This window comes from Taudactylus pleione, unplaced genomic scaffold (genome assembly GCF_031769625.1).
Source record: "Taudactylus pleione unplaced genomic scaffold, aTauple2 ptg000481l, whole genome shotgun sequence".
Taxonomy (NCBI): domain Eukaryota; kingdom Metazoa; phylum Chordata; class Amphibia; order Anura; family Myobatrachidae; genus Taudactylus; species Taudactylus pleione.
Window position 1 is genome coordinate 1,052,707 of NW_028284883.1, and position 23,832 is coordinate 1,076,538.

General features: G+C 43.7%; 1 protein-coding gene across 1 annotated transcript in view; it reads left to right on the forward strand.

Annotated features, from left to right (window-relative positions):
- The window catches only part of LOC148502826 (cytochrome P450 2F2-like), a 79,461-nt gene extending 56,463 nt beyond the window's left edge, over nt 1-22,998 (forward strand). Inside the window, exons 5-10 of the mRNA XM_088449270.1 lie at nt 14,619-14,779; nt 15,082-15,258; nt 20,144-20,285; nt 20,385-20,569; nt 20,659-20,800; nt 22,802-22,998. Coding sequence (XP_088305396.1) covers nt 14,619-14,779; nt 15,082-15,258; nt 20,144-20,285; nt 20,385-20,569; nt 20,659-20,800; nt 22,802-22,998 — 1,004 coding nt within the window. The remainder of the gene's footprint in view (nt 1-14,618; nt 14,780-15,081; nt 15,259-20,143; nt 20,286-20,384; nt 20,570-20,658; nt 20,801-22,801) is intronic.
- The last annotated feature ends 834 nt before the right edge of the window (nt 22,999-23,832 follow it).

Genomic DNA, 23,832 nt, shown 5'->3' on the forward strand with positions numbered 1-23,832 from the left:
ATTCCCCTAGACCCGAGAACCATTTCACTGGGTTCAGCCATGACACCCATCCTTCTATCTTTTCCCCTACTTCAGCCACTGAAGCATTATGGTTCTTGCGAAATTCCCACTTTAGCTGCAGAATTTCATCCATCTTCCGGTCTATCACCTCCTTAGGGTCGCTGGTATCATTGGTGACATAGGTGCAACATTTTACTCCAAATTGAGTGGCCAATGTTATGCAATACCCTCCAGTAACAGCGGTTAAATAATTCAACACTAGCCTTTGTTGCACCAGTTCTTTCTTGTACGCTTGCAATTCTCTCCCTGTGTACCTGAATGTGTCATCGTACATCTCGGTGATATTATCTATTAATTTAGCAAGTTCTTGGATATATCTAAAATTTAATGTACCCCTCGTAATTCTGGTGGGATCCAGGGCTTGGAAGCCAGTTGTCTCACTGATTAACTGAGCGGCTTTATGCATATCACCAGGTATCATATTTCTCTTGCCTCTGTGTTCATATTGAGTGTGAAGATATGGTGACGGTGTGTTTTTATGTATACTCAGCATTTCGACATGTGTGAGGGTCATAACTTCTGGGACTACTCTTCCCAGGTAACACAAACCATCGGAACTCAGGGAGAGCCATTTATACGCTTTTCTTCCACATATAAAATATACATTATCAGGGAGAACATAAGGAATGGTATGCATCATTATCATTAAACACATTTCTCTTGCAAACAATCCTATCTCAGGCTCTTCCATCTGGTATATGCAAGTTTCTGGTTGTATTATTTTAGCACAATAACCATCTGGTACTTTACCAATCATTTCTTTGGTGGAACTCAATGTATACCGGTACCTAAAATGTTTCCCACTGGATTTAATTGAGCGTAGCAGATCATAGTTTATGGATTCATTATCAGCTTTTTGTGAGAAGGTCATCGTCTGATTATTCCCCGTCATTTCCCAACCTCTGGGTTTATTGGGGTTGGTTATGTTCAAACACAAAAGTGATCTATCTACTTGAAATTGATAGAGTTTGAAATGAGGTCGTTTGGATGAGAGGAATTTTCCATCCAATGTTTTCCCTTTTTGCAATTCTAAAATTTCCGTGGTATTCAGCGGAAATTGCACCAACCCTACGTTATGCTGTCCCTGGGGCACATGTGAACACACCAAGCAATCAGTTTGATTTAACACTTTGCCTACCATGCTGTGATAATCCTCTAAAGGATACCCTCCCCAGTACGGATTATATTTTGGTTGGCACCGTTGGATACAGTTCTCATCAACTAGGGACCCACAAAGCTCACAAATACAGGAATCCTCAGACGATAACCCTCCACACCTTCCCCGAGTATCCGGAATGATAGCTCTTTTAACAATAACAGTACTAAGATTGGAAAGACACTCCCCTGATTGGCATTGCACTCCTCCTGTCTCCACTCCATCGGCACTGCCATCAGCTCCCGTTTCCTCAATCGGTCCCCCATCACAGACACTGGATATCCCTGGACTGACCAGAATGGTGAACACTCTAAAAGAAAATATGAAAATGAACACAGCAGGCCTGTCCATTTTAACAACAGGTCCTGCAAAATTTCTCTCGGTTCAGGTATCTCACTACGACCTTTTCAATCCTCCCGGAACAAGCTCGCGAGTGACAGGTCCACACTATCAGCATTGTCTCCAACTTGTTTCTCCACCGGTTGATTGACCTTTTTGCAGTGAGTTGAATGGACCCAGGTATCTCTCTCGGCCACCTTCAAAGATGTAGTACTCGTCAGCAGCACCTGGTATGGACTTTCCCACCGGTCAGTCAAACAACCTTAATGCAAGAAATTTCTGATCATTACATATTCTCCTGGTTCAACATCATGACAGTTAGTTTCAGGTATATCATTAGACAACAATTTCAGTTTCTGCTGCTGTTGCTTTAACTGCCTACTCATTGATTTAGGATACTTTACAGTTACCTCGTTGTTACCCTTTAGATCTTCCTGTGGACTTATAATCAAATGAGGTTGTCTACCGGACAAAATTTCAAATGGGGACAGATTCAGAGGAGGTCTAGGAGTGGTCCTTATGCTATGTAGGACCAAGGGTAATGCTTCTGGCCATCCTAGTCCAGTCTCTGCCATGATTTTACTTAGCTTATTTTTAATAGTCCAGTTCATCCTCTCTACCTTGGCACTGGCTTGCGGTCGGTAGGGGGTGTGAAGTCGGCTATTAATACCCATCAGCTTACACATATTTTGGAAAACATCACCTGTGAAATGGGTACCCCTATCACTCTCGATGATTCTAGGGATACCATACCTGCATACAAATTCCCGAACTATTTTCTTGGCAGTAAATGCAGCAGTATTAGTGGCCACTGGATAGGCCTCAACCCAGTTAGAAAATACGTCTGTGCACACTAGTACATACTTAAGGTTCCTGCAGGGTGGTAATTGGATGAAATCAATTTGTATCACCTGGAAAGGTCCATCAGTCAGTGGAATGTGGGACGGTTCGGTAGGGATCGCTTTCCCTATGTTCTTTCTCAAGCAGGTCAGACAGGACATTGCTATCTTCTCTGCTTGTGAAGAAAAACCTGGTGCGCACCAGTATGCTCTCACCAACTTGCACATACCCTGTTTACCCAGGTGAGTCAGACCGTGTGCTGCCTCAGCCATGCAGGGGTAATATGCCTTTGGGGCTACTGGTTTACCATGTCCGTCCCTCCAGAGCCCAGAGGACTCTTACCCACACCCCTTGGACTTCCAAATGGATTTTTCCTGAATTGAACACAAATTTTGCATCTCAATTAATTTTAGCATGTCAACGGTTTGGAATGACATAATTGTTTCAGTTGAAGAAAACATTTTTAATCCTGCTGCCCATTTTGCAGCTTCATCGGCTCTGTTGTTGCCCAATGACACCGGGTCATCCTCACATGTGTGGGCTTTACATTTAATTACTGCCACTGCCTTGGGCAGTTGGATTGCTTCTAAGAGATGTTTTATGTGTTGGGAGTGTGCAACTGGTGTGCCTGCTGCTGTCATAAAATTTCTCAGACACCATAGAGCCCCAAAATTGTGCACTACCCCGAATGTGTACCTCGAATCAGTGTAAATGTTAGCAGATTTGCCTGCTGCCAGTTCACATGCTCTAGTCAGTGCTACTAACTCTGCCACCTGGGCCGAGTGAGGAGGACCGAGAGGTTTAGCTTCCATGATGTCTGTGTCATTTACAACAGCATAACCTGTACATAACTCACCTGTGTCTGTTTGTCTATGACAACTCCCATCCGTATAAAAAGTTACATCCACATTCTCTAAAGGTGTGTCATGTATGTCAGGTCTAGCAGTAAAGGTCTGATTCAGATATGTCATACAATCGTGCATATCATTATGTCTGCCGAACTCACCTCCCGCCAGCAACTCTTCTCCTTCCACCCTTTGTACATCATGTTGTACATATGGTAGGTATGTTGCTGGATTCAGCGTACTGCAACGTTTAACAGTAATATTTGCAGGAGCGATTAGGGCTAGTTCCCATTTGGTGAAACTAGCTGAGGAGACGTGTCTGGTTTGAGCAGAGTTCAGCAGAGCAGATACAGTGTGGGGAGTGTAGACAATCATATCATGGCCCAATACTACATCCTCAGTTTTACTCACCAATAGAGCGGTAGCTGCTACACTTCTCAAACAAGTGGGGAGTGATCTTGCTACCGTGTCCAATTGGGCACTGTAGTATGCTACGGGCCTACTGGCATCACCATGTTTTTGTGTAAGGACACCTGCAGCACAACCATCGGCTTCCGTACAATACAAATCAAAAGGTTTTTCATAATCAGGTATTCCCAATGCAGGAGCTCTTGTCAGACTATCCTTAAAATTAAGGAAAGCCTGTTCTGATTCCTCTGTGTGTATGACACGATCGGGCTTTGAGGAAGAGACTAATTCCTGTAAAGGTAAGGCCAAAATAGAAAAACCTGGGATCCACATTCGGCAATATCCACACATTCCTAAGAAGGTACGAATTTGCTGTTGATTCTGCAGCAGTGTCATGTTGTGTATGGCTTGTATTCTATCTGTTGTAAGGTGTCGTAACCCCTGGGTTAGGCAGTGTCCCAAATATTTTACTCTGGATTGGCACGGCTGTAGTTTGTCCTTAGCCACCTTGTGTCCTGTTTGTGAGAGATGAAGTAATAAAAGTTTAGTATCATTCAAACATGACATAAGCGAGTCAGAACATAGCAATAAATCGTCCACATATTGAATTAGAACAGATCCATTGGCAGGTTGAAAAGATTGTAAACAGTCGTGCAATGCCTGGGAGAAGATACTGGGGCTGTCTATGAAACCTTGGGGTAATCGTGTCCATGTGTATTGTAAACATCTGTATGTAAATGTGAATAGATACTGACAGTCAGGATGGAGAGGCACAGAGAAGAAAGCAGAACAGAGGTCAATGACAGTGAAATGGGTTGCATTTGGTGGGATCTGCATCAAAATGACAGCTGGATTTGGCACTACGGGGAATTGGCTCTCTACTACCTTATTAACACCTCTAAGGTCTTGTACCAGCCTATAGCCCCTCCCACCACTCTTCTTCACCAGAAAGATGGGACTGTTGGCTACACTAGCTGTACGGACTAAAATTCCTTGTTGTAATAATCGCTCAATTATTGGAAACACCCCTAATTCTACCTCCTGTTTTAGTGGGTACTGGGGAATTTTTGGAGCTTGCCTACCGTTTTTTAAGTTTACCATTACAGGGCTTACATTTGCCATTAATCCAGTGTCCTGTCCATCCTTAGTCCAAAGGGAATCTGGAATTAGGGACAACATTTCGTCTACTTGTGATGGGGTTTCATTTAAAACTGTAGAGTGATACATTATCCTTTGAGGAGTGTCTAACATATCCCGTACCTCGTATACCATTCTCTCTGGGATATCTAAATATATACCATCAGGGGTGCAATATATAACACATCCCATCTTACATAACAAGTCTCTGCCCAGTAGGTTAGTAGGAGCCGCAGCAGCCAGAAGGAAAGAATGTCTGGTATGCAACGGCCCAATAGTAACCTCTGTGGACTTTGTTAAAGGATAACGTTCCACTTTACCTGTTACACCCATTGTTGGTACTGTCCCGTTGGTCACCTGTAAATTAACGGGAGATTTCATCACTGACCTGGTCGCCCCTGTGTCTACAAGAAAGGGATATTCAGTACCAGCTACATCAACCATCATGACCGGTTCTTCCCTAGTACTTCCCGTTAACCTGACTATCTGTAGACTACAGGTATGACCTGACCCCTAGCGTTGGCTACCGTCCTCCAATAAAGCATTTACGGCTACAATTGGAGCTGGTGCCTGTTGAACATTTGCTGGCCTTTGTGCATATCCTTTATGGGGATATCTAAATTTTCCCTGATGTGGGATTTCTACTCCTTTTACTGTGCAGTTTCTACTTAAGTGTCCTGTTTGTTTACAGTTAAAGCATGTTCGTGTTTCGGGTGAAGACATGTGGTGTTGTGAGGTTTGCGCAGAGGGTAAAAGTGGTGGATATGGGTAAGGATAGGGAGGGTAAGGGTATTGTGGGGGATAAGAAGTTGGTGGATAGCCTGGGACCTGTGGTTGCATCAGGTTAGTGGGATAGAGTTGCGTTTGTTGTTGAGTGGGGTTAGTGAGAGTGGGTGTGTGTGCAAGTTAAAGCGTGTCTGTTGGCTGTGATGTTACCGTCATTCCCTCCAGAGCTTGTATACTGACAGCCATCAGTTTCTCGCTCTGGGCTTCTCTCTTTTTGGAGATGTTCTTATCATGTTCAATGGCGGTTTCTATGAGGGTATCTATTGTAAGTCCCCGCCAGCCAGGCTGTGAGGTCTGTACCCGAGTTTTTAAACTCTCTTTCAGACCGTCCACAAGTACTGTGACTATCATTCCCCGGTGGTGAGTGCTATCTTTAATATCCTCTATCCCAGTGTACTGGGTGATAGCCTACAGAGCCCGATCGCAGTAATCTTCTGCAGTCTCACTCTCTTTCTGTTTAATTGTGAAAATTTTGTTCCAGTTAACTACTACTGGAAAATATATACCCAATTGAGTAACTATGCCGGAAATGTTACCTTGGTTTACTTGATCTGTTAAGGGGATGTCACCATCCAATACACAATCCGTGATAAATTTTGTCACGTCGGTATTGCGTGGCAGACAGGCCCTTAACACCACACGCCAATCTTTATTAGTGGGCTCATGTGAACTACCCAAATTTCTCAAAAATCTTTGACATTTGGCTAATTTCTTTTTGTGAATCGGGAAAATCATTTATGATGGAATTTAGTTCTGCTCTTGTCCATGGACAATGCATTACTACTTCCCTCGTGGGCACTATACCGTTTGCGTCTGCATTTCCATTTGGAACAGTTAATGTCCGAATGGGATGCAGACCGGTAGCGCTGCTACCTTTGACCTGGTTACCTGGCTGGGGGTTTAATCTGCTGCTGCTATGTATGGTATTAACAACTTCCTCTATGGGTGCAGAGTGTGTTAACACTTCCCTTGCTGTTACCGATAGAGAAGGCGGCACCACCCGTGATTGTGGTGATGCAGCATCTATGATTTGCACAGCATGGGAAATGGCAGACATTACAATAGGCTCATCATCCACATCATAAACATTTTCTTTAAGGTTGCTTAAGAGAGGGTACAATTTGTTTGTTACATTTTTATGTTTTTTTTTTTCATTGACTGCACCTACACCCCCATCCGCATAGGGTGGTGGTGGTGCACGTGAACCATATGTACTACCTTCTGCAATGCTACCTTGCAGTGCGTGCGCGCTATTAAGCGATGCATCCGTGGCGCTATTTAGCGTCACCGGCGCATTGCCTGAGACGGTGCCCGTGACGCCTGTTTGCGTCGCGGGTACCTCCTTCAGCCACATTTCCCCCTCGTGCTGCCACAGTTTTAAACATTCAAAATATTTAATCTTTTTCTCTCGGGATCGCATCAAACTGATGTGATCCCGGACATTATCTAACACATTTTTATCAAAACTACAAATTCTGGGAAACGGTCTGACACTCTTCCTCGTCATATTAAACCATAAATCACAATACCTTATTGCATAAGTACCATATTTGGTATGCATGATACGACAGGCCGATCCGATCGGCGCCTCCATTAGCAGCACATCAGTGCCTAACATTTCTACTGTTTGCATGGCTCCCATTCTGGGACAACTCCTACGCTTTCCAATAAAAATTTAAACCGGTGAAAGACAATCAAGATACTTTCACTTACCTGCGGACGATTTAAGTCGGCGGCGCCCACACACCTGGATAAGATTTAGTAAGGCAATTTCCACACCTGGATAAGATTTGAAAAAGGCAACTTCCACACCCGGATAAGATTTAGTAAGGCAACTTCCAAGCCTATGAGAAGTTATATATCGGCCACTCTCATGCACCTCTATACAACAAAAGACAACATGTACACCTGCTACTGTGTATAGAATGGTAAAGCTGCTTACCGAGCGACTAGGCTAACCCTTGCACCTAGCCCTTAAGGATCATACGATACCCTTAACTTTGTTCAACAAATATTCACTATTACACACTTTTTTCCTGCGCAGAAAAATACACGTTTAACCCAGATATTGGTAATAGAAAAAAATGTAAACCTCAATGGCTTTGTTCAAACACGTGGCAGCACAACCGGAAGTACGTGTACACAATTGTCGACTAGTCGCATACACAGTGATGCGACCAGACCCACGTGTTATTACCTTAATGCTATTATGCTACTCCCTCTAAACTTTTATCAATGAGAGAAAACAACTTTTCTCTCCTTGTCCCTGGATTCTGATCAGCGCTTCCTCTACACAATAACCGGCAGTACGCTCTCAGCAACACTGTGGTAATGAAAGACTAATGCGTCTCTCAAAAGGCGCCTCCACCCTTTTGCTGAGAGGGAACTGACCGAGTGTTACCGTGTATCAGATAACGTGATAAACCTACGAGCCCCCAACTGTTGAATTGTACAATTAACCTTTAGTACATTCCTGCCTATAAACCTCTAAGATTTACCTGCCTAGAACCTCTAAGACAAAACCAGCCTATACCTCCTAAAACCATTAGGTGTCGCTAATTAGCGCTGTGTTTTAAATATACCATTAATAAGACTCTAAGACAGTGGAATAGCGGTCCAACGCGCTAAAGATTATTATTCAGGTAAAAGTACAGATGTTACCACGCTATGATCTAACAATGAGCGCAAACTAAATTGTACAAACATTAGGTCATTAGGTACAGTCAATACATACGCGTGCGCTCTGGGACCAGATACCAGCATCAGTAATGAAACCTTCGTCGAAACAGCATAACAGGACCACCGCAGACTGGCATCTCATTTCAGAGCACCCACATATATACCCGTACAGGGATAAGCAATACAATAGAATATGTTGGCAGGTTCTCATTGGCTCCTCTTCTTGCTTCTTCCATTACGGTACAATTCATAGGTCAGTGCAAAGACTCAAACCAGCCTCTAACAGCCTGATTGTGTCCACTTTCCCGCTGCATAATAAATCTAGTCTAAACTATGGCATACAACATTTCAAGGAGTTATTCTCTCTATCATTCATATTTCATAGCCGCATGTTCTGATCTCCTCACCGATGCCACCGGAATGCTGTGGGAAAAGAGTAGATCAGTACGGCACCAATCACGGTCCATTTGCCATTTACTAAACCATAGTTACAGAAAACATTCATTTCTTCATATGCAGACATTGCGATTAAACCAAATAATAATCATTCCTTTCGTGCTGCGGGACCATTGCTTTTAAATGTGTATGCGGGGAGAAATTACATTAAATTGTGTTGTGCGTTTGAGGGTCTGTGGGGCACTTAGCGACCAGCACTAAGTTGGAAAGGCTTCTGTCTATGTGTGTGAGCATGCCAGTATGGGTTTTGGAAAGATCACTAAAAAGCTGGCTGTGCGTCTAAATAGCTATTTTGCGTTGTCCTATGTTTAACATGAAGTGCAGGGAAAACACCACTAATTTGCTACTTTTGCTACATTGCGTATGTGTTAATGTGAATGTAGGGGAAAACACCACTACTTTGCTACTGCTCAAATATGTTTGTGGTGATTTTAATGTGTTGCAAAGTTATTTTATGTCTGCTAAACACCGTCGGTAGGTGTTTGGGGAAGATTGTGAAAAAGCTGTTCGTGCTACTGTTTAGCAACTTTGCGTTGTGAGTAGCAAAATTGCTACTTTTAGCAATTTTGCACTGTGGATTGTGTACTATGTATTTTTGAGAAAATGGCGCTTGTGTAAGCCTTCTTTTCTAAAATGGAGTCTTGCTGCCGTTCACAAGATGGTGTCTTGAGGCCAGTCGCAAAATGGCATCGTCGCAATTACATTTTAAACTGAACTTGTCTCAGCCAATTATTCAGCTTCGACACCACCTATATCCAACAATACATGTCCAAGATTCACAACACAAGGAACCCATCATTCATACACAACACTGACAAAGAGGATGACACAAACAACCAGTAACAAGTTTCAGACTACAACACATCATTCAGCATTCACGAAATAGAGGACCCATCTGAGACCGAACACTACAAACACTTAGCCAGACAGTGACTCAACTAAGGGTGGGTCAACACACTCAGAGGGACACCAGAGCAAACAACAACACAAATAGACACCATAGAAGTTAAGACCCAACTACCACAGCAACCTCCCCCACCTCCATGTACACCCATCCACACAGACGAACAATGGTCACACCATTTTTTAGATCTGGAGGCAGGCAACCATGCCTGCCTACAACCACCCCCCACGAACACCCCAAACAGACCAAACCACAAGTTAGACCAATGAGACGAGGATGCAGTGGCAGACACACCACCAAAACCCAAACATTGACCAATCCCACTCCATCCACCAGCACAGGCATTTTCAACCTCAGTAGCCACACCCTCACACCAAATGACATCTCCGTACTGAACATAGGACTAAAATTTGCTCCACACAACCCATTGAAAACTTTGAATCTTACCTTGATGTAAACAGATTCATCCGCAACTCACCCTCAAGAAATACTTCATGTCCAACCCCATCACCAAAGAACCCACACACAACCAATACAAACACACCACACTCAAACCCCCATCCAACTTCTTCCCCAGTCACCTGAAAGGACACCTCATACATACCTTTGAACATCTAGTAACAGAGGACATAAACAAACTTAACACCCCGAACAAATGACACAACCCAAACCTCACTGCAAATGAAACAAGTGCACTGAACAATATCAAATCAGACAGAAACCTGATAATCAAACCAGCAGACAAGGTTGGGGGGTATAGTTCTTTTAGACAAACCTGACCACATTGCAGAATCATACCGCATACTCCAGGACAAAGACTTATATGAGACACTCAAATCCGACCTGACAAAGAAGTTCAACAAAACACTCAAATGTATGTTGCTGACTGGATTAGATATAGGTATCCTAAACAAGCAGGAATACAACTTCATCCATAACCCAAACCCTGTCATCCCTGTATTTTACTATCTCCCCAAGATACATAAAAGCACGACAAACCCACCAGGCAGACCCGTTATTTCCAGTATCAATTCCATCTCATCGAATCTATCACAATACATTGACCACTACCTCCAATCATACATCAAGCGCCAATGCTCACACCTACAGGACATGACACACATACTGAAAATACTTGAGGACACCACCTGGGGTGATGACCTCTGGCTAGTCACTAGCGACGTCACATCACTCTATACGATCATCAACCATGAACAGGGACTTGACAGCATCAGACACCATCTCAATCAGGATGACACAGTAGAACCAGAACAGATTGCATTCATCCTCCAGGGCATAGAATACATGCTCACACACAAGTACTTTTGGTTTGACGGGGTCTTCCTCCTGCTGAGGACCGGGACCGCTATGGGGACATAATTCACACCTAGTTACTAACCTGTTCATGAACAGTTGCAAGGACTCCCACATATGGACAGGTCATGCCTGGGATGCGAACTTGGTCCTATGGACCAGATACATAGATGACATCCTCTGCATCTGGAAGGGTCCCCTACACACACTCCTTGACTTCATCCAACACATCAACAACAATGACTGGAACCTCAAGTTCATGACCAACTATAGTCAATCCTCCGTTAACTTTCTTGACCTAGAAATATACATTGACAATCACCAGATACACACCAAGACCTTCCAAAAACCCGTCAATGTCAACAGTTACATTATCTCCAGCAGTGGTCATCACCCCTCCTGGCTCAACAACATCCCCACAGGACAGTTCAAGTGCATCAGATGCAACTGCACAAAACTCACAGACTATCAAGAACAAGCAAAGGCACTGAAACAACAATTCATGGACAAAGCATATAAACCAGACACCTTAAAAGTCACACTCACCCAAATAGGACAAGCAGATAGGAAACCTCTTTTAGAATACAAACAACGACCACAAAACACACAGAACCACATCCCCTTCATCACACAACCAACACCTAGGCGACACAAATAAAAAGAATTATCAACAAACACTGGCACTTACTAAGGGAAGATGCACAATCCTGCCTAACAAATCCAAAGTGATCTACCGCAAGGCCTCCAACATCCACAACAAGCTCATTTTCAATCACAAAATGAGTGCTATCCGGACACAAAGCACTCTAGACAACTCCAAACTCACAGGGGGATTCTTCCATTGTGGCACATGCACCAACTGTGTCACACTGAAATACAGAAACACCACACCCACCACAACACAACACATACAAAATTAAGAAACACATTTCATGAAATACCAACAATGTAATATACCTCATACAATGCCCATGCAATAAACAATACATAGGTAGGACCATCAGACCACTGAAAACCAGAATCGCTTAACACTTGAGAAACATCACCAAACAGAGAATCACAGCATATCCATACACTACAAAGAATATCACAACAGCAACACACAAGGCACCAGCTTCATAGGGATCAAACATACACAGAAAACTGGAGAGGTGGAGATCACACCAGAATCCTCAACAAAGAGGAACTTAGCTGGATATTCACGCTCAAACCCTGACACCCAGAGGATTCAACATTGACAGCGAAGTCAAATCCGTCATCACAAAATAATCTCTTACACCCCCTTAAATGTACACAAACCCCCCATCTTCTGCCCCACTAGTGTACATCCTCCACACACTCCACCATCTCCACACCCTATTCCATCCCACCACCTTCACACATCACACGTACAAATCCACCCAACCCCCGCCCCCCACCCTCCCTCCCCTTTCCACAACAATAGAAACACACTCACCCCTATACATCCCACCACACGCAACACCCCCCACCCTGAAGACTGCCCACCCCCAGCCCCTATATCCTAGGACTGCCCCTACTACCCTGAAGACTGCTCCACCTCAGACCAGCCTCCCCCAGCTGGCCTAACCAAGTGTCCTGGGCAGACCACCCCCTGCCCAAGGGGTGGTCCCAGACAACACACCTGCATCCGGTCTCCTAGCAGCTCCCCCACCCGTGCCAGTGGCTCCGCAACACAAGCAGCATCATGACCAGCCATGGAGGAACTAGCAACCAATCAATCCCACCAGCTGCACACGCCTCAGGTCCAGTGACCTGCAACCAACAGCAGAGTCATGTACCCGGAGGCCCACCGGCATTCTATTTGACTTTGCTCACCAACATTCTGCAGCTACCACCTTTCCTTCAATGGCCACAATGTAGACATCCCCCTCTCACCACAAAACCTACCAGTAGGTAAGTAACAATGAGACTCTCACCTACACACGGGACCCTGCCCAGGTGCTCTGACCCACTCTCCACATCCCCCCTCCTCCCGACACATCCTAGCCTGTCGACCATAGGTCTAGCAGTGGTGACATGCTGGCCACTGAACTGCACGGCAAGGAGCCCCCTGACAGGGTACACCTACCTCACCAGTATCATCCCTATCCACCACCACGCCTCCCCAACCTGCCCGGGACCTTATCAGAGCAGCACTGTAACTATAAAAGATTTGGCCCCCACATTTGTGTTTGGTTGGTTTCATTTTCACTTTCATTTTCATTTTCTCTTTCATTTCCATCGGTTCCATCCTCATTCCCATTCCCACCACACAATTATCACCACAGCACCATTCCCATCCACACTGCTGAGCAGTGCAACACTCGCACCATACCCAGTCACCCCACACCATACTCACCCACGGTAATACAACAGTTTTTACCACTACACCCAGGTAGAGTGCACCTTAACCCCTTTATTCCCATTTTCTCTATCCTGACTTCAATAAACTCAGGGGCTGTGAAGCCTTGGGATTTTGCTATTATGGGGGAATGCACCAAAAGGGGTATAGCTGCAAAACTCTGAGATTTGGTAGTTTGGTAATGTGTAATATGGTACACAGATATGTTGGCACTGTTTGTAGAGTGCATAGCATATAATAAGGTACACAGGTGTGTTGTCATTGTGGGAACAGATGCACATATGTTGGCACTGGGAACAGTGTATAGTGTGCAATGAGAGGCACAGATGTGTTGGTACTGAGGGAGCAGTGCATAGCAAGCAAGGAGAGGCACTGGTGTGTTGGCACTGTGGGAACATCATGCAGCATGCAATGAGAGGCATATATGAGTTGGCACTTTGGGAACAGTGCATAGCATGCAATGAGGTACACAGAGTAGATACACTGGAGATCAAAACCAGACAATGAGTGTATCAGATTACACACATGCACATAGATCATAAATGCAAACAGGTGAAATTGACACATCAAAATGCTCTAGTGCAGAGTCTAAGACATCCCACCAGACTTTACCAGGAATCCTCACAGGAGAATATGAACTTTACTCATTGAGGACCCAGGTCATGGCTCAGTGTAGTTGGTTGCCACTGTGAAAGCAATAGAGTGCTTAGCTGGTATGAGGACTCTGCCTGGAAACACTACCGATGGAAATGTGGGTTTGGATGTGCTGCTGTCGTGGAGACAAATCAATGGATTTGAAACAACACTGGAAGCAGCAAACTGCCCATGAGTCATAGGTACTGAAGGTTATTGGTAACACTTGAGAGAAATGTTATGTAATCTCTACCCTGAGGCTGAGCCCAGCCAGGTTCTGTTAAGGATTCTAATTGAAAAGTCCAGCAATTAGTAGTGATCAACATAAAATGAAAGGTCAGAAGTTAAAGAACCTACACCAAAGATACTGTAGTTAGTATTCCAGGTGGATTGTGCAGTGACTTCAGATCCTTAGGAAGATAATAGAAAATGGGTGTAATAGAGTGTTTTTCAAAAATTAAAATTGATATTTATATTTGGAGTTCACCGCATCCACCAGGGCAATGACCAACAGTTCTTTCATCTTTTTTTGGAATTCAATGGTAGGATTCTATTTCAAATGACAATAATAAACAGAAAAATACACTCCATCTTTAGCACTAATCAAATATCCATAATATAACTGTCTATGAATTTCTTGGTCTACTTCCTTTGATTTTTATTTTATAATTTTTTTCTTAACTGCTATTTATGTCTTAGGTTCCTTGTTAGATCCTAAACATCAATTACACAGCTCTGTGTCTAATGTAATTTGCTCTATCCTGTTTGGGGAACGGTTTGACTACCAAGATGAAGATTTCCAAAAACTTATGCATTGTGTCCAGGAGAACTTCAAAATCATGAGTAATCCTTGGGGACTGGTACGTACTTTATCAATACCAAAGAGAAAATAATTCAATATTTAATATAATAAAAAGTGTTAGATTAATTCCACAATATATTAATTACTGTACATCACCACAGTGGTTTAATCAACTAGGTAGCAGCTTAGTGTTGGTGTTGTTGAGTATATCATGTGGTGTAAATGGAGGAAAGTGACTATGGTGGAAGTGGATGGTGGCAGCGGTGGGGAATGTGGATGGTTTTCACATGTGTATGTGTAGTCGTGTGTTTTTTATGACTGAGTTTTTCAAAAATCTGAGTTTGTGTCTTGTTTATTTAGTTGTACAACATCTATCCAGAGTTCATGAATTACATACCAGGACCTCATAAGCAACTCGTAAAGAATTATACATTTATGATGGATTATATCAGGAAAAGAGTGGAACACAATATGAAGACTATGGACAGGAATAACTTAAGGGATTTTATAGACTGTTTCCTGATCAAAATGGAGAAGGTACCATCCTGTTATTAGATGTCAGATGAATGTCCCTCCTTTAATACCTTATAATACAGTACTTACATAAGATTTACATACAACCCCTCCAACCTCAATATCATTAACATACACAAATTAACAATTGGTGCACACCCAAGCACAATGCTTATTTTTAAAATGTCATATTTTATTGTCTAAAACCTGTGTCAGTATTGTGGAATAATTTGTAGACAGTGGGTATAGTTCAGAGCTGCATACAATTCCACCTGTGGCTGGATTTCACTATTTTTCATAAACCATCAATGCATCAGAGCTTGGATACACAACTTAGAGCAAGTGCAGGCAATTCAGAGTCATATGGATTTCATTTGTGTCTTCCTTTGTGGCTGAGTGTGTGTATGGTAACTGGGTACCAAATTTTAATTTGCAAGTATGACACATGTGTGTAACCAGGATTTCAGTAAGTGAATCTATGATGATGGTGGTGGTGTCCATCTGTTCACCTGGGGGTAAATTTACTAAGTAACATATTTGCCTTCTATTGCAATCCTGAATAAAAATGAATGTTCCATAGAAGGTACTCAGATGGCTTTACACAGACCTTACAGATAGAGTTAAAATATCAAGATAAATCCTCCATGACATACATAGTTAAGGGGCCTATCCATTACACAAATTTTTGTACGATTTGAGCAAAACCAGGAGGTTTTGGTCACATCGTGCAGAAAGTCTTGTAATGGACAGCCGGCAAGTACCAGCGATGTGCGTGCACGCTGGGTCCTTACCGACCCTGACTATCTACTTAACATTCCTGTCAACCTGACGATGATCGTCAGGTTCAGCGTGTTCAGAGATAGGAGGTCGTGTCCTGCACTAAATGACATTCAGTGAATGCTATTCGGTGTGGGCACCGCACCTCGGCAACCTGAAGGTCTGAATGTTAGTCGTTAAGTGTTTCAGGTCGCCTAGTGGATAGGCCCCTTTAATCATGCAAGTTCCATACACAGTGGTATTGCTGCAATGTTTCCATTCAAATCCAAATAGTTACGGTCTTGGAGTTTTTCTTAATTAGATGGATGTAAGAAATTGATTTTTACACCTCCTTTGTATTTCACCAAATAAAATGCATAAATGAGTGGTTCCTCAATAGTAAACAGAGAACAAAAATAGTGCAACACTGTTTAAAAGAAAAATTATACTTTATTACTCCAGAACACTCACATTAAAAACAATTGAAAAAGCATATCAATCACCAAATGGGATGAAAATCCCTCTGTAACTTCTTGCTTCTAGGCTGTTATCAGTTCTAACATGGACAGATGATGTAAGTAAGCAGGCTTTAAGATCCCAAAAACCCAATGTTAGTATTTACAGGTCAGTGGAGACATCCAGCACCACAAGCATCCAGAGGTCCAGTGCCCCAGCCTAATGCATTTCTTTCCGCAGATGCATGGTGACTACACCACTGTAAGCCCAATTATTTGTATGAGCATACCCCTACAGCAGACAGGGAAGCCCCTGTAATAAATATTTGTATGAGCATACCCCTACAGCAGAGGGTGGCCCCTGTAAAAAATATTTGTATGAGCGTACCCCTACAGCAGACAGGGCACCCCCTTTAAAAATTATTTGTAAGAGCGTACCCCTAAAGCAGACAGGGCAGCCCCTGTAAAAATTATTTGTAGAAGCATACCCCTACAGCAGACAGGGCATCCCCTGTAAAAAATATTTGTAAAAGCATACCCCTACAGCAGACAGGGCACCACCTGTAAAAATATTTGTAAGAGCGTACCCCTACAGCTGACAGGGCACCCTCTGTAAAAAAATTTTGTAAAAGCATACCCCTACAGCAGACAGGGCACCCCTTGTAAAAAATATTTCTAAAAGCGTACCCCTACAGCAGAGAGGGCACCCCCTGTAAAAAATATTTGTAAAAGCGTACCCCTACAGCAGACAGGGCACCCCCTGTAAAAAAAATTTGGATGAGTGTAGCCCAACAGTAGACAGGGCACCCCTTGTAAAAATTATTTGTATGAATGCACCCCTACAGCAGAGAGGGCACCCCCTATAAAAAATATTTGTAACAGCGTACTGCTACATAAAAATGAGAATGAGCGCTATATGGATAAATTAGGCATAATAAATGTGTAACATAAAATAAACATAAATGATATTGATGTTCATAGTCTTTTGACTAATGTGGGAGGAAAGTCAGGACCCGGTCTGGGTGATGGTCCGCCTATGCCCGTACTACCTGTCCCTACCTTACCGCCGATCTTCTTAGGCGTTTGTCAGAATTGAATGTGACAAACGCCTAACAGTACTCGAGTATTACATCCGGCGCCGGTCGCTAGACGTCATCAACCAGCGACACAGCCGACTGCCTGCAACAAGTCCCCGCCAAAGAAGCAGAGGGAAGTCCCCGATGGAGGTAACCCCTAAGAAGATAGGCGGTAAGGTAGGGACAGGTAGTACGGGCATAGGCGGACCATCACCCGGACCGGGTCCTGACTTTCCTCCCACATTAGTCAAAAGACTAAGCTGAGATGTTATTACCAGCTGGCGCCCGGCTCCTTGCCTGCAGCGCTGCATTAGCCAGAGGCTGGAGTTCTCTTCTGAACTCCAGCTTCCGCCTCTCTCCATGTGCACTATGGGAGAGATGTCATGACGTCTCTCCCATAGTTCTGAGGAGCAGCCAAGTGGACAGGACGGTGGCGGATGCAGGAGCAGGGATTAAGGTAAGTGTTTTTGGGGGGGTTTTGTACAAGCAGCACTACAGGGGCATTATATGGGGGCATTACTACAGGGGCACTATATGGGGGCACTACTACAGGGGCATTATATGGGGGCACTACTACAGGGGCATTGTATGGGGGCACTACTACAGGGGCATAACTATGGGAGCACTATCAGTGGTGCAACTATGGAGGGTGCAGGGGGTGTGGTTGCTAAGGGGCCTGGCAGCATAAGGGGCCCGCTGGCCCAGCAATCACACCCCCTGCACCCTCCATTTGCCGGGCACCTGCTGAGATTGTGTTACCAGCGGGCACCCGGCTTCTTCTCTCACCCCCCCGGCGCCAGCAGCAGCGATAGCCGGAGGCCGGAGCTCATTCCCGAGAGCTCTTGCTTCCGGGTCCTGCAGTGCACTATGGGAGTCATGACGTCACTCCCATAGTTCCAAAGAGCGGGCGCCGGGGACGGACGGACAGCAGCAGGCACTGGAGCGGGGTTTAAGGTAAGTATTGTTTTTTGTGTGTGTGTATGTAGGTGTGCGACGGGGGGGCTTACTATTGGGGGCATAATATGTGAGCATTACAGGGGCCTGCCTTACTACTGGGGGCATGATATGGGGGCACTACAGGGGGCATTACAGGGGCCTGCCTTACTACTGGGGGCATAATATGGAGTCACTACAGGGGGGCATTACAGGGGCCTGCCTTACTACTGGGGGCATAATATGGGGGCACTACAGGGGAGCAGTACAGCAGCCTGCTTTACTACTGAGGGCCAAACATGGGGGCACTACAGGGGCCTTACTACTGGGGGCATTACAGGGGCCTTTCTACTGGGGGCATCACATGGGGGCACTACAGGGGCCTTACTCCTGGGGGCATCATATGGGGGCACTACAGGGGCCTTACTACTGGGGGCACTATTGGGAGCAGTACAACTGGGGGCTCTACAGGTGCCCTTACTACTGGGGGCACTTCAAGGGGCATTACTGGGAGCATTACTACTGGGGGCACTACAGGGGCCCTTACTACTGGTGGCACTGCAGGGGGCATTTCTACTGGGGGCACTACTACAGGGGGCATTACTTTTATGTGCATTATTAACAGGGGGCATTGTTACCAGGCACATTACTATAGGGGGTATTATTACTACTGGGGGCACTGCATAAGGGGCACCATTACAGTGGGCTTTGCATAAGGGGCACCATTACAGTGGGCATTTAATGTTTTAGGGGAACTACTATGGGCATTGTGTAAGACTTACGTTAGGGGGGAGCATTAAAAATGTTGCTATGGGCCCCAAACAGTTCTAGTTATGCCCCTGGGCACTATTACAGGGGCATTATATGGGGGCACTACTATATGATTTCCTTCCTTTCAAATCAAGGGGGTAACGTCGGCATATATAAATATATTTTGGGATAAAAGGTAAAAAAGTTCCCTGACCCCTGATATAACCTATACAGTCATTTACTATTTATCTTTACTTTCTTCCTCTTCTGTTTCTGGTTAAGGTATTTGCTTTTGTGCTGCATGTGCACTTTTGTAGACATATGCCAGTTCAGAGTAGCTATGTAACTAGAACATGTCTTTACCATCATCATCATATTCCTTGTAGGACATGTTCCACATGTTTGCAGAAGTTATGGCAGCAGATACTGCAATCAATGAGTCCATATACAGTATCTTCCCAAAAGAAGGCCATATATTTGACAGCAATGATAGCTGAATGCTCTGCCCAAAAGCCAAATGGAGATAGAATTCTAGATCTTCAAAATAACCCTGTCCTTGGTGTGATAATGCTCAGTTGTGTCAACCTAAAATTTAACACTGATTTCACATTTTTTGGGATATAGGGAGCATAATTTGGAAACACGAATAAGGAAAATGAAATAATAAAAATATCTAATTTGTATTTTTCGTAACTTCTCAACAGTGTGCTTTTATCCAACTCTGGTATTGAATTCTACTTAATATCAGGACTTCTAATTTCTGATTTTAGGCAGACAAAAAAAATCTGTAGATTAAATTACACTAGGTTCTCAACATTATTGTGGTTTGTAAAGTGTACCACCGAATTATTCCTGCTAATTCATAACCCTCTATATATCTCCTATTAATCACTGTATCCTCCCTTTTCTCCAAAATACAATTTACTGTACCTACTTTAGGAAAAGAAAAACAATGCCTCCTACTATAACCACAACACTTTGTTGATGAGCATCGTGGTCTTGATCTTTGCTGGGACTGAAACAGTGGGCAATACACTCTGTTACCTCTTTTTACTTCTCTTAAAACACCCCAATATACCAGGTAAGTACCAAGTACAAGAGATGTGTCTATTTTATTTTGATAAGATTCTCAAAATGAGGGTTTCTTGAAAGATTGTTGTGTCATATTCTGTCTCCACAGAGAAGGTCTACCAAGAGATTGATGATGTCATTGGTTGTTGTTCTCCCACTTATGAGGACAGACATAAGATGCCTTATACTGAAGCTTTTATACATGAGGTTCAGCGATATGCTGATGTAGCTCCATTGAGTCTTCCACATGAGCTAATCAAGGACACCGAGATTCGCAATTATACATTCCGTAAGGTAAAAGTCAGTTTGGAAAATCAACTATAGGAAATTATACAATAAAATATTCTAACTAGTGATCTCTTCTAATTTTTTCACACCACCAGGGAACCATGTTTCTCCCATTACTGACAGGAGTACACTATGACAAGACCCAGTTCAATAACCCAAAGGATTTTAACCCAAACAATTTTCTGGATGAAAATGGGAAATTTAAGAACAACAATGCATTGATGCCATTTTCAGCAGGTGAGTGCCATTCTGTCTCTGCTAACAGGGTGCAGTACAGATAGTATGTATGGTATGATTAGTATTCAGCTAGGCATCCAACATGTCTAAGCTCTGATTCTACCAGTGGTCCAAATTGGGACGAATGGATGGGAACAGAATTCATATGTGTTTTGGCTGCATGTTCTAAATACAGTATTCTTGATTAAGTTACTTTAGCATATTCATATCTTGGAACAACTAGACTTTACTGCATACTCTTGAAATGTTAACTTGTTTTCTATAGAAGAGCATAATGGTGTCTGAACTCCAAGTTATACAAGGCCAAACCGCATTGGAATACTGCACATAATATGACTTTCAGCTATGTCCTCCCTGCAAACTGATGACTATGATGCCTGCACGCAACACCAGAGCTGGAGTAACAATACACCCTGTTTTTAACCCCTGGCAGCAAGCTGAGGTCAGCAGCAAAACCACCTGCAGCCTCTCTAGTCATTCCAGCTGGGTCCAGGACAACCTGTTATCCGCACCAGGTGGCCATATGCTACCTTGCTGGTGACTGCTGTATAAATACTGGGGCAGAAGGCGGCTGCTCCATTTGTTTAAGATGAGTCCTTGTGAGTGCGCCCCATTTCCCCAGCAGTGTCACATTTGGACTCACTCTGGTGACCCTCTCAGCCTTCCAGACACTGAGTCCAGCATTACCACCTGCAGGAGGGCTGCAGGAAGGGTTCTTGTGGCTACTTCAGAGTCATGGGTGAGACCATCCCCCAACCACCATCTTAGAAGTAATTCGGGCTTTGCAATTGGAACCTTGATTTTATTTACATGATGTTGCTTACCAGAAGCCTATGGGCTTCTTAGCAGTGACTTACCCTATAGGGATCCAATAGGATCCCTCCCAATGTGCCCTGCATCTTGTGCATATGTAGGCTGATGGCCCCGCATGCACAGAAGGACTCCTGGGTCTTAAAACCAGAAGTTCTCTCCTCACATAGGGACAGCTCTTATCAAAAGAGCTAGCCCATGCATAATTAGTCATGCATATGACATCAATAAATACAGCTATGCATGCAATCAGTGGCAGTAGCCAAGACATTGATGGAAAATAAATGTTTTCTATTCCTAAAAATAGATTAATTTCTTAAGATGTTACTAGGGCAACATGAATACCATCCATTGACCGAAAGCCAGAATTTTGCTGGAACTGCTGCTTTAAGAGCACACAGAATTCATCATCCAATGGCTGTTGATGGAAATGGTTAGGATGCTGCAAGAATTCCCATGGTACCAGCTTGAATATCCAACTGGACGCAGTTTCGAACCTTCCAGAAGTCACTGCCATCCAGACACACACAAATGGAAATGGCCAACAATTTGCTGTACAGATGCCGATCATTGTCCCTATGACATTCTGCAATACACAGTGCGTCCATGATGACAAAAGGCTCAGGTGAAGGCACAGTTCTGGCACTTGATCTGGCATTCCCAAGAGAGTTACATGTGACCTATTATAGTTGCTTGCCTTTGATTAAAATTAATTGGTATTTTTGGTTGTTTGTTTGTTTAGTTGTTTGTCTGTCTGTCTGTCTGTCTGGATATGCATCAGTCTGGGCCAGGTTTTAAGGGGTTTGAGGTCCCATTTGGACCTCTTGTTGGTGTATGCTGGGCAGAACTTGGACCCAGGAGACTGTTCTTGGCCTTCCACCGGATGGATTTGGATGAAAACTTCAGAGTTGTGGCAATTGGTCTGGGATGCCTAACTCAATAACTTGTAGATTAGGTCATGGTCAGACTTCCTGTTGGTGTGCGCAGGGCTTTACAACTGGGGAGCCTGTACTGGGCTTTCCACTGGATGGATTTGGATGAACACTTCACAGAGGGGTGCCAATTGGTCTGGGATGCCTAATTTAATAACTTGAAGATTTAAACCCAGGGAGCGCTGGGTACTTCAGTTAGTAGGTAATAAAAGTATAAATGTATATAACTATTTGTCTCCATCTTCTTGTATCTTTTCAGGCAAGAGATTTTGCCCTGGAATGAGTATGGCAGTTATGGAAATTTTCTTGTACACCACCACAATGCTGCAAAACTTTACCTTCAAGTCACCAATCCCTCCTGAAGAGATCTCTATTGCTCCAGTGGGAGTGGGGCTTGCCCATATCCCTCCCAACTTTGAAATTTGCCTTTTACCTCGTTCCTGTTTCCAAGAATAAAGGATTAATGAAAGATTTTGGATGCATTTAAGATTGTGGCTTGTGCTTAGTGAAACTTTCAAGATTGTAGGGTCCAGTAAAGTATATAATTTACATATGGCAGAAATGGACTACCCTAGTGTTTGGTTCCTGTAGTTTGCAGATAATAGCTCCACTGAGGGGCTTTATGAATAACTTAATATCGGTAACTAGGCTTGGCCAAAGGGAATTATTGTGTTATTTCAATCCAAGTCATGAGTAAAAATGCTTATTTTAAGGATGGAGCAACCCGTAGTAGAGTGACAGAGATGTGATTATCCTGTCTGTCGAGATGCCAGCACTCAAAATGCCAGTACTGGAATCCTGACACCTGTCACAACAGTGCTGGCATCCTGACCATCGGCATCACGACAGTATTAGGGTTAGGGGGACAGTTAGGGGTTAGGAGTAGGCACTAGAGGGAGGGTTAGGTATAGGATATGGGGAGGTAGGGTTAGGGGTAAGGGTAGGGGAAGGAGAGTATACTTACCTTCTTCTGTTGGGATTCTCAACCTGTCTGGATGACAGTGTCGGGATTATGACTGCAAAGATCCCGAGTGCCGGCATCCCATACTAACCCAAGTGAGAACAGTATTATATAAAATCAGTGTTTCTGGATTTTGAGGGATTTTTTTGGGGGGAGGGAGGAGTTATGGTTAATATAAAATTGGAAATTTCTGTACAATTCTGCATTTATATTTTTATTGCTCTTTGTTATAATAGAGAAATAGATGTATAATTTTACTTGTAAAAATTTAACTAAGTAATCGTACAAATAAATAATAAATTACTTATTTTCACATAACAATGCTCTAA